The sequence below is a fragment of the Symphalangus syndactylus genome, chromosome 11 (genome assembly GCF_028878055.3).
Source record: "Symphalangus syndactylus isolate Jambi chromosome 11, NHGRI_mSymSyn1-v2.1_pri, whole genome shotgun sequence".
NCBI classification, from domain to species: Eukaryota; Metazoa; Chordata; class Mammalia; order Primates; family Hylobatidae; genus Symphalangus; species Symphalangus syndactylus.
Window position 1 is genome coordinate 76,089,418 of NC_072433.2, and position 15,474 is coordinate 76,104,891.

Here is a 15,474-nt window from a genome sequence, read left to right on the forward strand (position 1 = left end):
ATCATTTAACATGTGTCTCTATGAACTCTGCCAACCCTATCATTTACAATCCTTCAAGAGACCAGCTGTTGCCATAGTAACTCATTACATCAGTATCTCCTAGGCAACTGAACTAGTAACAAGTACCATAGCTTTATTATGGGTAAAAACAGACTATGTTGAAAACTGATGAAATATGTATACTGTACTTCCATTGTTTCAGTTTTTATTCAAATGCAAATTAAAAAAATTAAAATCAACCATGGTAGTTTTTATGTTCAGTTCTACATACAGCAGAGAGCAAATGAGTAGGGGGCTCATGTTATATTTTGACCAGCAGGTGGTGCTGTGACCACTTTGTTCAGATTCTTCTAAACTTCCCTCGAACTAGATGGCAAAGCAGCTAATGCGAATATTTAACTCATTACAGTAAAGAGATAAAAGATCCACCACATAAACTTAAAATCATGAGACTTTAATTCCCAGAAGAAGAAATATTTTAGTTTTATGTAACGAAAGAATATTTTTGTTTGAATTTTACTATAAATTGTCCTAAAATATTGAAAACAGAAAAAATATTGAAACAAAAAAAAAACTTGACATTCTTTTCACCTGTGAGTGATGCCAGAAATTAATGGTATTTAAACATAATCAATGTTGACATACTGTGGTAACTTCCAATATCTTCCAATCTTATCAAAGCTACCACCTCTACCTAAAAGTAGCTTTGCACATGCCATTTGAGGGAAGTGCTCTCACCACTTACCAAAAGCAGGTCGACATCCTCAGACTGAGAGCATGTGGAAGGAGTTTTATTAATTAGTGTCCGTAAATATTTATAATTGGGCAAAATCTTTTCAACAAAAGGAAAAGCATCTTCCGATAGACACAACAGTTTAAACAGTTTTAAAACCCAGACTCCAGAGATAACTCCTTACAAAGACATTCTTTGTTTCCCTTAATGAGCTGTTTGTCTCACATGTGAAGACAATCTACCCGGTTTTCAGCCCAGGTCAGTGTCTCAATGTTCATTATTTCATCACTTCATTTTGAAGGAAAAAAAAAAAAAAAAAAGACTGTGCTTTGCAACCTCACTTGCTGGAGGAAGGGGAGCTATACACCTGGCTGCCAGAGAGGGACCTAACTGGCCCATCACAGATTCCCTGGGACAGCATCAGTTTTAAGGGACCTGGAATAAATCTGTTGATAGAGATGGCCTGCCATGCACGGCCCACACTGCTTGGCTGTAGCCCTGTAGGAGGTTATATTTATTAGACCCAGTTTTTTTCTGAAGGGAATGTTGCATATTATGTGATTTTTTTGGTTGATATTCAAAATTAATCTGCACTGTGCCATAATAAACTAATCAGTTCGCAGGACTGTTTTACCCTGAAGCTTGCCACAGAGCAGAGAAAGAAAAAAAATAAATGTGTTTGCAGAATGATCTAAATTTGTCTACTGAATCTTGGTTTTAAACGTTCTTGCTCAAGCAAAGCTAATTTGTAGAACACTGATGTAAGTCTCTTTGTTGTTGAATTTGGTCCCATAACATTATCTTCATCTTAGGCATGCAGACCCAGAAGCACGAAAAATGACAGGGTCTGGGGATATAATCTCTGTTTAAAATTTCTTATTTATTTATCTTTCTTAGAGGTGCTACAATTCTTTTTTGATGTAAAATATAACCTTTGTTCTTAAAATGCCTAGGATTTTAATTTGCTTTTGAGAGATAGCTATTTTCATGAAGTACATATATGGAAAGATGAATTGAGGCAGTGTGCAGGCATGTGATGTATTAGATATAATCATTGCAATACATCTAAGAAAGGATTTGCTAATTAACAGGAGAAAGTTCATTTAGAAAGTATGGAAAGTATTTTCTCACTGTCAGCATGTTGAGGACATAAATATTGTAAAAATACTATGTTATGAAGTACTTCATTACCTATTATTACTCTGCTTATGGGACGTAGAGATTGACCGATGGTAGTGTCTGATTTTTTTCCAACTATACATTGAAAGCCTTAAAAGAAAATGTTTTTCTTATCCTAGAACATCAGCCTAGTGAAGTTCACTAGACGTTTTTTTTTTTTTTTTTTTTTTTTAACACGGAAAAGGGAAATGCAAACCAGTTACCAGAAATAATAGCTAAATACAAGCAAGGCTCTGTCAATGGCACTGATGTGTTAATTTTCTGGGAGAATGTAAGTAATTCATCAAGTTACACAAATATAAAAACAGCAAAACATATACAAAACATTATCAATATTTATTTAAAATGTAGTTTTGTATTACCACTGATGGCATCGTATTCTTGCTGCCTGGTGGAATAAGAACTCGGAGATCTGGTTTACGGTTATTCATTCCTAAATTCATTGGGGGAGGAGATTTTGCTTGCATATTCTTGTTCAAGTTACCAGGTGAGACCAGCAGACCTGGTGAGTTTCGGGGATTGCCATACCCGTTCCCTGTTAACAAAAAACAATAAAGCATTTAGGAAGAAATCTAGGTCAAATATGTTTCCAAAGAATACACAACATGAGAATAAAAACAAAAGCTTAATGGTAAGACATACATTGCAAAACCATAGGATGACTGATTTGACCTCCATGGGACAAGTAACCCAATTAATTATTCAATAGTCCTCTGAAGGAAGATTAAAAACTTTTTATGAGAAGAGAGCCAATATACATCAACTTGCTCAGAAGTCAGCATATACTTTTTTCCTATCAAAAATATTCAGGAAGAAAGTCAGACAGTAGTTCAGGGTCTAAGAAAAGCACAGAACTGGTCTTGCACTTTAATTGACTAGCTTGGCGGAGGCCTGGCTGGCGTGACTCACTCTTTCAGTTCACTGGTTTGGGTTTTATTTTGTGTGTCTGTGTGTCCTTAAATGAAGAAAGGGCATACCAGCAAGACTGTAATTTCTAGGACATGCAGGAGGAGGGGAAGCTGCTTACACATTTTGCTGTTCAGTTCCGCTTTTCTCTGAGTGAATTCTCTCTATGGTTTTTCTTCCATCTGCTTTGCCCTCCTCACTAAGTTCAGTGTATAACCCTTGCTTTCCTCCTTACACAGAACTTCAGAAAGGAAGACTCCTTCCCTGGAGCTGAAATGAAGTGATGACGCCTCCGCCAAAGTGCTGATTCACCAAGGCACAGGAATAGCCATTGAACTGGAAGACTGAAAGGGTTTTCTTAGGTCTCTGATGTTCAGTATCCTACTAACAGAAAAGTGGATATCCCAAGGTCTCCGTTTTTCATATTTCAAAATACGACCAAGAGAGCTAGGGAGGAGTTGATTACAAATGCCAGCAGAGCTGGCATGACAGCGGACTCAGAAAGACATCTGCTGATTTCCTTCACTGCCTCTGAAGGGAGAATAAGAGAATTCAGCTACCTGATTCAACAATCCTTGCTAGAAACTAGACAGTTGTTTTCCGAAGCGTTCTAAAGCAGACAGTTAAACCTTATTGTTATTGTCATCATTACAAAACATAAGTATCTATTACCCCTGCATGAGTGAGATTGTGTGCTACCCAGTGAGGATGCAAAGACAAGGCCCCAGGCTTGAAAAGCTCTGAAATCTCTTTGTGGTAATCCAGTACATACTCATGGAAAACATAAAGACCAATACAAGGCAGCGTAGGGTGAGGTGCCTGCAGAGTAATCCAGATTAAGTGTTACTGAGTTCCCGGGAGAGAAGAGGTGATCCAATAAAAGATTCACGGAAGAGGCAGGAATTGGTGAGGGCCTTGAAGAAAGAAAGGCCATAGGAAGATACGCTAGGCTTGTGATTGGGCAGTAGGAAAGGGCTGAGGTAGGAGTTTATAGAGCATGGTAAGGGGCACTGAGAGGAACCTGTTCAGAAGGGGACCCGTGAAAAGAGAGGGGTGTCAGAGGCTCTGGAGGGATGCAGGGGTTGGGCTGTGGAGATCTCAAATTCCAGGCTAAAAGGCCTTGGGTTTATATGGTGGAAATGAAAGTTTCAGAGTAGAGGTATGACACAGACCTCTAAGTGGTCAGAAAGATCTACTGACATTGGTATACTCAGGAATTAGTAAGACCTGCTAGTGTGGACCAGTCTGGAAACTACTTTGATGGCCTGAGATAGAGGCCATGAGGAACTGGGAAGGCAGAGCAAAGGTATATTTCAGGAGATATTTATGGGAACGCCTTTAGAAGCAAAATATATTTGAGGCACACTGCATAAAGCAGATTTGTTCTTCATATCCCATTCATTTACCTGTCTCATTTTATGCATGAATAAACAGGCTGAATATATAACAAATAACTACAAGATTAAGTCTGTCAATTGGATTATGAATAAAATTATCCCAGTTCCTGGGGTAAAAAAACAAAAATAAAACAAACTGGACATCCCCAAAACGTGTGTTGAGCACACAGGAGTCACTTAAGAAATGTTGGCTGAATCTGAATATAAATTCCCTTCTATAAGAAAACTTCTGGAAAATTAGCCAAGTTCTCTAAAGCTAGATAAATATGACAAACCCCAAAATTTTCTTTACATTAAATTCGAACAGTATTCCATGGCAAAAGCTGTTACATAAAAGAATGCATTTACTTTCTCTCACTAGAAGAAAAAAACAAACAAGAGAGTATGTTCACTTAAAAAAAATGCTTGACAAAAGAGTGCTTAGAGGAGTTTTATATTTAATATGTCATCCTGAATCGTTATTGTGAATATGTTATGAGCTTAGTTTGAATTAATAGATTCTATGGGATAAAAAGAGAATGAGAACATCAAGGTCAATTCTGCTCTATACTTTGCTGTCTGCTGAAGGTCAGATGGACACACTGAAGACATATGTCACTTATCTATTAAGCCTGTGTGAGATCTGGTTTATATAAACAATCAAATGGAAAATTAGCTGGGTAATTTCAAAAGAAGGGGGAGAAAAAGGTCAGTTAAGCAGTGCAATGAAGCTTGAATAGATCAGAAGAAACTAAAACCCCAGCTTGGTAGATGCCGATACTGGTTTGCATGGAGGAGTTATTTTGCTAAAAGGAAGTAAAACCACTTTGTGAAATGTGTTGTCCTGTGATATGACAAGTACTGGGCCAGTGTGCGAAAATGGAAATGCTTCACAGAGGCCTTGAGAAAAGTGTTTTTTTTTTTTTTTTTTTTTTAGCATTTTCTACAGTAAACTCTCTGAGAAATTCCAACAAAGCCTATGTCTTTTTGCCCACATTTTAAATGGTGATTCAGGGCAGCAGTAGGGAAAAAAAAGTAAACATACATTATAGTTTTTCATTCAATAAATACCACAAAACTAAAAAAATTGATTTAAAAAGCCTTCTATTTTTCTCTTGGAGTATTTCCTGTTATTTGGAAATTACGCCATTTTAGAAGATTAGTCACATATTTTAAGGTGTTTACATATTGAAATGTAAAATATTTTGAACCATGATGACACTTCTTAAATTCATATTTTTAGAGAATCGAGTTATTTTTAAGAACAAATAAATTCTGCTTTTTGCTAGTGAATTTCTGCTGTTTTTAGCATATTGTGCCAGCTAGCATTTTGGAGCCGTATAATAACCATTTCTGTTTCCAGCCACCAAATTGTTATTCTTTGGGCATAATATAGATTCAGGAATGCAAGACTGTGGATCCTAAACCAGTGATATAGAAACCTATGATTTGAAAATCAATGATGAATACATGCGTGTGGTTTACTGCTAAGAAGAGCCTGCATTTAAACCGGCTGGGAAACCGCAGCCTCCTCCTCACTCAGAACGCTGCGGCCTGTGTTGAGCCTGTTGTCCCACCTTAAGATAAATTCACCAAAGAGAATGGTCGCATTTAAATTCAGGGGTCTGGGAGGTGGGAAACACCACCTCTCAACAACCTTCTAATATACAGATTCAACCTTTTTTCATGCTATGTTTTAAAATTACCCTCTGCCTGGACAATTATCAATTTAGACGTGACTGTATGCAGATGTCACATTCCTCTGACCACTTAAAGGCACAAAAATTATAAAGCAGGAGTGAATGGATTTCCTGATTATAGATTATAAGAAAATGAAGTACAGACCAACTTTAGAGTCAGCTTGTTTTATAGTTTCATTTGATTAAAAATATTGTTTTACATAAAAATAACAAATTTAAGCATATATGAGTTAACTTACATAAAGGATTACAGAATCTACCTCTTCTGGTTACAAGTTTGTATATACTCATATTAAAGTTAGTGTCAATACATAGAACTTGAATGTGGTGTTAGCAGAAAAAACATTTTTCTCCCCAGTTAACTTGCAAACACTTGCTGCATTTTTTTTTTATTGACTCCTATTTTAAGAAGTTGTAAATTCAAAGAACATATTCCTGGCTTAAGATATGAGGAAGGCATTTTGCCTTGTCTCACGGAGCTCACTTGAACATGCAGCTCTCTTTGAGCCCAAAGTTCTGAAACTTTCTTTTATTTGGATGTTTAGGCATTTTGAGTTTTCTTCACTTGTTCCTTTTTCTTTTCTAGGACTTTCAATTATGAATACAAGCATATAAGACTAATAAGCACAAACAGAACTAGTCACTATGGACCATGGCTAATTCTGTCATTGGCATAACCATTTTTTAATCTACCAAACTGTCATCTTCCATCATCCCCCCTCCTTCTTCCATCTCCATATCCAATGAGATACCAAATCTTGTTCATTTTTCTTCAGAAATGCCTGTCTCTACTTCCACTGCCACCATCTTAGCTTTGGCTTTCATCACCATTTGAATAAATATTTCAGCAACTCTCCATCTGGGCCTCTGGTCTCTAGTTGAGGGGTTCTTCACCAGGCCTTAAGAGGAGTTTCAGGCCTTCAGAGGAATTCCTTAAAGCTGTATGCAAACTTTTGTGCATTTGTGTGATGCTAACCAACCCACTCAAGGAAGTCTTTCTGAACTGCTACTTCCATCATGTTCCCTTTTCATACATGAATGCTTAACACAGTTGAGTCAGTGCCCTGCCTGGCTCTCAGAACTGTCTACAGTTGACACACTCTATCTATGAAACCTAATTTCCAATGGCCACAGCCTGCCTTATGGTCCTCGGAATATATGCAAATCTTTGCTCTAGCAGTTCAATAACTGGCAGTATTGGCTCTCCTATTTAATTCAAATTTATCTTTTAAGGATCAACTAAAGTTCCAACTCTTTCATGATGCCTTTCAGACAACTTCAGCCCACACTGAATTCACTCCCCTCTGCTGCAATTAGAGGCAGTGATAATACACAGAGTACTAGTTCTTTATATGTTTCAGTGCTTCACAAATAGATGCATAGAATATGCTAGAAAAATTAAGAATTATTCAGGAAAGGCACTAAAAGGTAAGTTATTGAGGGACAATGAGGTGAGAACTGAAAATGTAATGAGTAACTTGTTAAACTGAAATATCAAGGGTCTTTTTATGCTACTTGAGAAAATTTTGTATTTTAGATAGTGATTGCAGATTGATGACCAAGTACACTATTGAGACAAACTGCTTATCAACCATATAATATGAAAGCCAGGAAATCGTGTAAGTGCCCACCTACTAAATTTGTTTATAGAGCGTTAATTAAAGCTTCTTTTCTACCTGTTGCACCTGTTAATCATTTCACAGCGCATTACCTTAGCTAACTGCAAGTGGTAGAATTAAACAAGTCAGACATTTTCCCTAATGAAAATGAAAAGTTGAAGTCTCTGATATTTTCTCCCACACTGACGAGTATTTGTTGCCACAGGTTGTCGTTATATCAAGATAAATCTCAACACTAATTTACTCATATAGAACTTTTCACCAAAAGATAAGCTGCATGACATCCTAGGAAAAAGAATGGTGGCAGGGTGGCTATTAAGAGTGAATAGGAATTTATCAGATGGTTCAGAGAGAGGCTTTGCGGAGAGAAGGAATGCAGGACAGAGAGATCTCGGAGTTGAGAAGCAGGGGCATTCCTCTGAAGATGAAACAACGGGTCTTGAAGAGCATACAGTTTTCCGAAGTTGAAAAAGAAGGCGTGGCTAACATGAACCTCTAAGATTATGTTGACTTTACACTGTAGGCTTTATACTAAACTTTTACCAAACCGTATACTCTAGAAAATGAGTGCCTAAGATAGTTTCTTAGTTGTTAGCTTTATTAAATTTGTGTTAGGAAAGGAAAAATGATGGCAGTGGAAAGGAGAGACAAAAGGGGGTTGGACTGCTGTTAGAGAAGCTAGTTGGAATGCCTTGCTCTAGAATACATGAGAAATGATGTCTGAATGAGGCAGCACAGCAAGAAAGATTTACAGGCAGCCAAGAATTGGGGACAAAAAAAGATAAGGCAGAGGAATCTAGGTTCTACTCAAAATGTTTCTGTTAAGAGTTCTCTCAGCCCTACTGAGCCTTAGTTTTCTCAATAGAAGTATTCCCCTAGTGTGAGAGAAGCATAAAAGTAATCTGAATGAGAGGCTCTCAGGTACTCATCTGAGGCAGTCATTGACAATCTTACCATCCAACAATATTAGCAATCGCTAACACAGTGTATAGTATTATTTACCAACAACACAACATTAAGCATACACATTAACTGCTCAGAAGAGTACTAGGCACTTGTAACTGCTATATAAGTGCTAAATATTGTACATGGATGTAAAGCACTTTTAATCCTCACAAGAACAACCCTGTGGGATACTAATAGTATCCCTATGAAAAATGAGAAATGAGAAAACCGAAGAAAAGAGAGGTCCAGGAATTTGCTCAATGTCAAACAGCTATCAACTGGTGGAGCTATGATTTGAACCCAAGCAGTGTGTCCAGAGTCCACGCCCTGAAGTGCAACACTACACTGCTCCTTCAGAACTGGTCATGCTCTGAGATAGTAAAAGCCTTTCTATGTCGAGTCTCATTTTCAAATTATGGGGATACAAATGAGGAGAGGACACAACTAGGGACAGGACAGTCAAGGTTGTCCTAAGCCAGAGGTGATGTGCAAGTTTGAGGGACATGTTGTAAGGTCAACTTGGGCATAACAAATAGTAGTTCTGGTTCAGAAGACACTGAATTCGCATAAAGAGGCACAGAATGGTGATGTTTCAAACCATATTTCTGGTCTCTTTCTGGATAAATAAATATTTACAAGTAGGAAATACTGGGTTTAGCTACACTGAACACCAGAGTAGCTGCTTTAACTTTCAGTGTGCTATTTTGAGTGGATGATTAAACATGCTTTTAAAAGTAGATTTTGTAATATTTTAGTCAATAATCTTCTCCCCTGTAATATACTCAAATGGCAACGAGCTTACTTACTGTCAATTTAAGAGACCAGCTTCTATCAGAAACACCCAATGTTAAAGTGAAATGTCTAGCATTTTTTAGTATCCGCGATTAGTTGTTACCCAGGAAATAACTTCTAATATATATATGTATAAAAATAATTTCGTTTAGTAATTTGTTAATAGTATCTGATTTTGAGGGATTTGAAGCAAATTGCCACAGGAAAACATTAAGCTGAACATATAGCTGGACCTCTGAAGTATCGATTTGCTGCTTTTACTTCAACAAAATGTTTTACTCACTTTAAAAAAAGAAAGCAATTTTGAAAACAGTTACAGCATACTGGGTTGTTAGACAGGAAATATCACATACATAATAATGCTCACTATCATAAATTAATTTTATATTTTAGTTTTTAAAGTTTTAAGATTAAAAGTTAGTTTCCAATATCAGGATATTGTTTTGTGCCTCAAATGAACATACATCTTTTTATAGAAAATTACTTTAAATTGTGTATCATAAACTTGCTCATACAATCCCTTACTCTAATGGAAGTGACAGTTGAAAAAAAATTAGTGGAAAAATATGATCTTCTAGATTGCAGTCCTAGACTGAATGCCTGAAGCCTTGTTACATATGCTAGGAATTGTAAGTTATTCAGCTGTTGTGTATCAAAATTGGTTTTTTTTGTTGTTGTTGAGAAAAAAAGATCTTTCACATTGAATAGCTCTAAGAGAAAAGGCAACCACAAAACATTCAGGGGTCAGAAATCTGGGAATGATGAAAATTTCAATATGCTTAATGTAGAATGGGGGCAAATCAGATTTCTGATTCTTATCTTGCTAAAGACACCTAATTAGGGATTCTTACACACAAAATAAAGGCTCCACTTTTTCTGGGGGTTTCTTAGGGAAATTATATAATAATGCATAATGTTAAACTATGAAGAAACTTCTGTGAAACCTCAGTGCATTCTGTGGTATATTCTTAGAGAAATACCCCAAGACTACACCAAAGCCAAGAACTATTCTTGGCCATACCAGTTCGGGGGCATCAGACGTTCTAAAAAGAGAGCTGACTCTTCTCTTTGACCATGTCACCTGATGCTGGACCACAGCTTCAGGAATTTCATATCTAGCCTATTTGTCCTTGATGTTTCTTGGGCTGTCTTTTGTTCAGCGATTTTGTGTGTGTGTGTGTGTGTGTGTGTGTGTGAAATTAACAGATTGTCAATGAGACAATGAGCTTTTAACGTACAGCACATACTGTGTAAGCTGTGGATTGTGAGGGAGAGGTAAAGAATTTTTACTTATTACTAAGTTGTTTTTCCAAAGATTGAGAGTCCATAAAGTAGGTTTGTGTTAGCAAACGATTTTCTCATTTGTTGTAACTGTAATGCGGATTTAGGCATCACCATCCCAGCTTTTGACAGATGAGGAAACTGAGGCTTAAGAAGCTTCCGTTACTTGACTGAGATCACCCTGTCAGCAAGGAAGAGAGCTTTGATTTGAATCCAAAATGCAGGTTGCTGCCACTACGTTACAAAAGCCAGATGTCTGAGATTTAGCATGCATCCTTGTGTTTGCAAATAAGGAAGAAATTGACAATCTGATGTTTCCAGTACAAAAAAAAACCCCAAATATCATTCTCCTTTGGGTACCGATTTACTGAAGGGATAGTTTTTAATTGCACCATAAAAATGCTATTGAACCACACTATCTTTAAAAAATTCCATTTAACTATGAATGATAGATTTATGACTCATTTAATTGTTCACTTCTTGAGATTTTGGGGCTGTCTCTTTGCTAAAAATGAGGGGGTGTCTTCATTATTGACACAATCGCTCATTCTTTCAGTCATTTTTATAAACAAAAATATTGAGACAGTATAAATTAGAGAGAGCATGACAGAAGAGAAAGAATAATTACTTGTGGTTTTAACATTTACACAACTGCTGCGAACACATCAGAAGTTCATAACTTTCAAAGTGAAATGTGTTGCACTGTACTGTACTGCTCTCACATTCTGCTTCAGATTTATTAATACATCTGCTTTACTTCCACCCTTGAGGATAGGAGCCCCGTGCTGGACATCTCTGTGAAGCCTACTGGTGTGCTCCCTTCACCACACATTTCATAAATACTACTGGAACTGCATTAAGCTAAACATTATAACCAGAAAGGCTAGAAAATCAAGAATGTAGATGATTATAACCATAGCTCACATTTATTAACAAGCACTTACTCTGGGGCAGAAACTGTGCTAGACCCCTTGCATCAATTATCTCATTTAATTTTTACAACAATCCTGAAAAAGAGGAGTTTAACAGACTTTTCAAGGGCAATAGTGCTATCCCTAAAATAATTTGTATATCACATATTTTCCTTGCTTGTTTTATTATTTTGAATATCTGCCTCTGGAATCTTTTCCCAAACTACTCCTTGGGCAAAAATTTTGCTCCGTGGTTTTACGGTTTTCACTGGGTTGCTTAATATTAGAGCCAACTAAAGATTCAGTTTTCTTGATTGTTATGTAAATTAATGTTATAATGTTTGAATATGTAAACTGGCCATAGATTTAGTTTTCTCTTACTACTATATTATAATGTTCTATATTAGTATAGCAGGGCCTTTTCCTCCTTATACTTTAAATACAACATAATTGGTTCTTTATCATAACTGGAGGTGGTGGGTGGACTCTAAGGTCAAGAAATTGTAAAAAGAAGGCATAATGTCTAGTAAAATAGATAAACTTAAATATTGAGTTCAGTTAAAGCAATTGAAATGGAGCAATAATAAATAAACACAGTGAATACTTAGCACCTTTTGGACGTATCAGTTGGTTATAAATTTAAACTGTCATCCAAGGTTCTTGGTACAATACTTAAGTTTAACATAGCTAATGATCTTTCAAATATGATACTGTATCATGACTAAATACTCTTTGGATTGAAATTCAACTGAAACATACTATATAAGTGTAACTGCAAAATTTAAGTGATTGGCAAAGGTTTGTCTAAAAACAGCAGATTATACTCTTGGCCGACAGCCTTGAAGCACCGAGTGAGAAAGTCCCTGGTAAGTAAAAAACTGATTTCCAAAAGAGGGGGTTTTTAACCAAATCCCCCCTTCAGCATCTGCTGTCTACTGATGCACAATGTCACATCACTGATGATTATGAAAAAAGCTTTCCTTTCTGTGTTATCTCCAAATAAAATCTTATCGTGATGCCAAAGATAGGGAAAAAGAACCTAATGGGTGTATAAAGAGTGCTTTGAGAAAAAAAGACAAATTCTGAATAAAACCAATATTTCAGGGGGAAATATTAACTGCTTGAATTTAATATTAAAAACAACCAAGGTTTTATTATCCTTCACACTATTAGGTTAAATCAATGGGATATGAGTGAAGAAACCAATCTTCACAGTACTTTACTGTATATATAGGATAGAGGATAAAAAGGATACAATTTGTGAAGTCAGAAATCAGGATAAACAAAGGGCTCTAAAATCTGCTAAAACACTCTCTAGTAAGTTGTAGCCTAAAATTTTCTTTTTTTCCTCTGGAAATCAAACTCCTTAAGAATGAAGTCAAACCAAAGGGGTCGAAGGCATATTTTACAACATCCTGACTTAACCTGTAACATTTTTCATTTGTCTTGTCTTTGACCTGCCTTTCTCACTTCAACAGGAGCCCCTAGAGAATGGTATCAAGGTACTGGTTTATCTATAATTTGCCAGGTTTTGTATATGGAAAGTGAACACTGATTTTCTTGGCAGTAGCTGCATACCACATGCTGTAGCTATCTAATTTGAGGACTAGGTTTTTTTTTCCTTTCATCTTGATAAACTTGGTTTGGGTTAAAAATATCATTGTTACTTAATTCCATAGATAGTAATAATAAAGCAATGCTGTTAGTTATTTACTTATGTTTTGGGTGAACTCCCAAGGTAAAACTGCAGATGAATTCAGAATTTTTAATTCAGAACAATTCAAACTAATGGAACAATACTTTCAAAACAGAACCCAACTATTAACCTAGATTTTTTCATTTGCCGCTTAATAATATTTTAAAAATAATGTAAAAATTGCATCTTTATACTAACAATTAGTTTTCCTATTTGAGGGTAATTAAGTATCTTTCTCCCTTTCTTGAATATTGCAATCTTAAGTTATGGTTTCCTGGGCAAAAAAAAATGCAAACTTGTTAAAGCCAATCTTTTAAACTAAGTTTTTAACCACTTCACGGATATTTTAAGTCATTAAGTAAGAATTGCAGAGGTGTCTTTCTGGCCAATAAGAAAGTCAGCCAAGAAATTTTTGATAAGTATTCTTGAAAACAAATACTTGCAAAACAATGGTACTGGTACAGAAAAATTAAGCATTGTCTGACCTTTCCTCTTTCCACTTAGTTCTATTTTGTAATATGCTAAGTTTTTTTCTTTTTCAATGCTAGATGAATTACAAAAATATAAGCAAAATTTTATGATTATATTATCATAAAACATTGCGTGTAAATGGATTGTAAAAATATTTGTTTCTTATCTCCAATCTGAGTAAGTACTAAGTTCAAAGGTGTTAAGTCATGACCTAAGGTCTTGCTAAATGGAGTCTTTCCAGAGTCTGGAAACCAGATCTCCTATTCACTGCTCAATATTTATCCACGGCAGTACATTGCCACCATCAACTCTCCACGTATTTAGCTGATATAAATTAAGCATTCTAGAAGTGACAGTGCTTGATAACCAAATGCATAAAATAGTAAACAATTAACAATCAAAATAAGAAAACGGCTGTTAGTTTCTTTTTATATAAAATTATATCTAATTTACAATAAATGCCAATTGAAATTATTAACCAATATACATAAATCTCCTTTGCCTTATTGTCAAATAGCTATGTAGATTGTAAAATTATCTTAAATGTTCAAAGGAATTCCTAAAGGTTTTTCGTTTCTTTTTTCTCTTTCTTTTTTTGATCTCAACTATGAATCAATAACTCCTTGAGCATACTGGTCCTTTCTACTCAATAAAAGGCAATCATATTATCAAAGTGAAAACAAAGGATACTAACAGGATAGTGAATAATCCAACACAAGGCATTTCTGTGCTAATGGTTATTTCCATTAAATCTAATGACTACAAAACAACTTGATCGTACCATCATCAATAACCACTCAGATTAGCACGTTAAAAGCTCTAATGTGGTCGGGCATGGTGGCTCATGCCTGTAATCCCAGCACTTTGGGAGGCCGAGGTGGGCGGATTGCCTGAGCTCAGGAGTTTGTGACCTGCCTGGACATCGGGTGAAACCCCATCTCTACTAAAATACAAAATATTAGCTGGGCATGGCAGCGTGCGTCTGTAGTCCCAGCTACTCGGGAGGCTGAGGCAGGAGAATTGCTTGAACCTGGGAGGCGGAGGTTGCAGTGAGCTGAGATCACGCCACTGCACTCTAGCCTGGGTGACAGAACAAGACTCCGTCTCAAAAAAAAAAAAAGTTTTAATGTACAGAGTTATGACAAAATGTTATTTTAAAAGCAGTGACTTTTCATTTAGGTTGTTGAGAGGAAAGAATTAAGTAGTGGATGAATAACCATCAACTGAAACCTTAGAAAAGTCACTGTTACTAACTAATGTATTATAATGACTTGCTGTATATTTCTCTTATACCAAGAGTACAACTCCATCCTGCTACTTCTTTATTACCTTTTGCCTTCATCTTTGAAAGTATTTCAAGTTAAGTGATGATAAGAGGTTGTATTAAGAGGTGATTTGTGATGATCTTAGATACCAACCTACATTTCATTTACTACTATATGTCAGCTCTTTAGGTTTTCCATTAAGAATATTAGAGGAGTTAATGAAACTGCTTTATTGGCCCAGGGTACTCAGCCATTTAATCAAATAGTTAATTAAACATTCGTTGTATACTGTTTCAGAAGAATACATTATTTTTGTGAGTTATAGATCAAGGGTATATCTTTTTTATTGAAAATTACATAATTTCTTTGAAATGTTCCTTCTGGTTTACATCAACACTATTAAAACTTCATGGCTAGAAGATCCATTTTTCCCTTACTCAGCTAACAAACATTTACCGAGTATCTGCTGTGTGCTAACGCTTATGTGTTAAACTGGGAATACAAACTGAATAAGAAGCAGTTTGCCTCCACAGAGCTGAGCGTCCTAGAGAGATGTGCCCAGATATTGCAATCATAATGCAATGAGAAATGTAATGTTGG

At 36.0% G+C, this 15,474-nt stretch overlaps 1 protein-coding gene across 50 annotated transcripts in view; it reads right to left on the reverse strand.

Moving 5' to 3' along the window:
• Positions 1–15,474, reverse strand: part of MEF2C (myocyte enhancer factor 2C) — a 163,942-nt gene that overhangs the window by 11,213 nt on the left and 137,255 nt on the right. For 39 of the 50 annotated variants that reach the window (XM_063612235.1, XM_055232996.2, XM_055232995.2 and 36 more), the window contains one exon: positions 2,275–2,447. In XM_063612235.1, the coding sequence (XP_063468305.1) occupies positions 2,275–2,447 (173 nt within the window). Of the gene's footprint in view, positions 1–745; positions 770–2,274; positions 2,448–15,474 lie in introns of all 50 variants that reach the window. The other 11 variants (XM_055232999.2, XM_055232988.2, XM_063612223.1 and 8 more) reach the window with 1 other exon arrangement.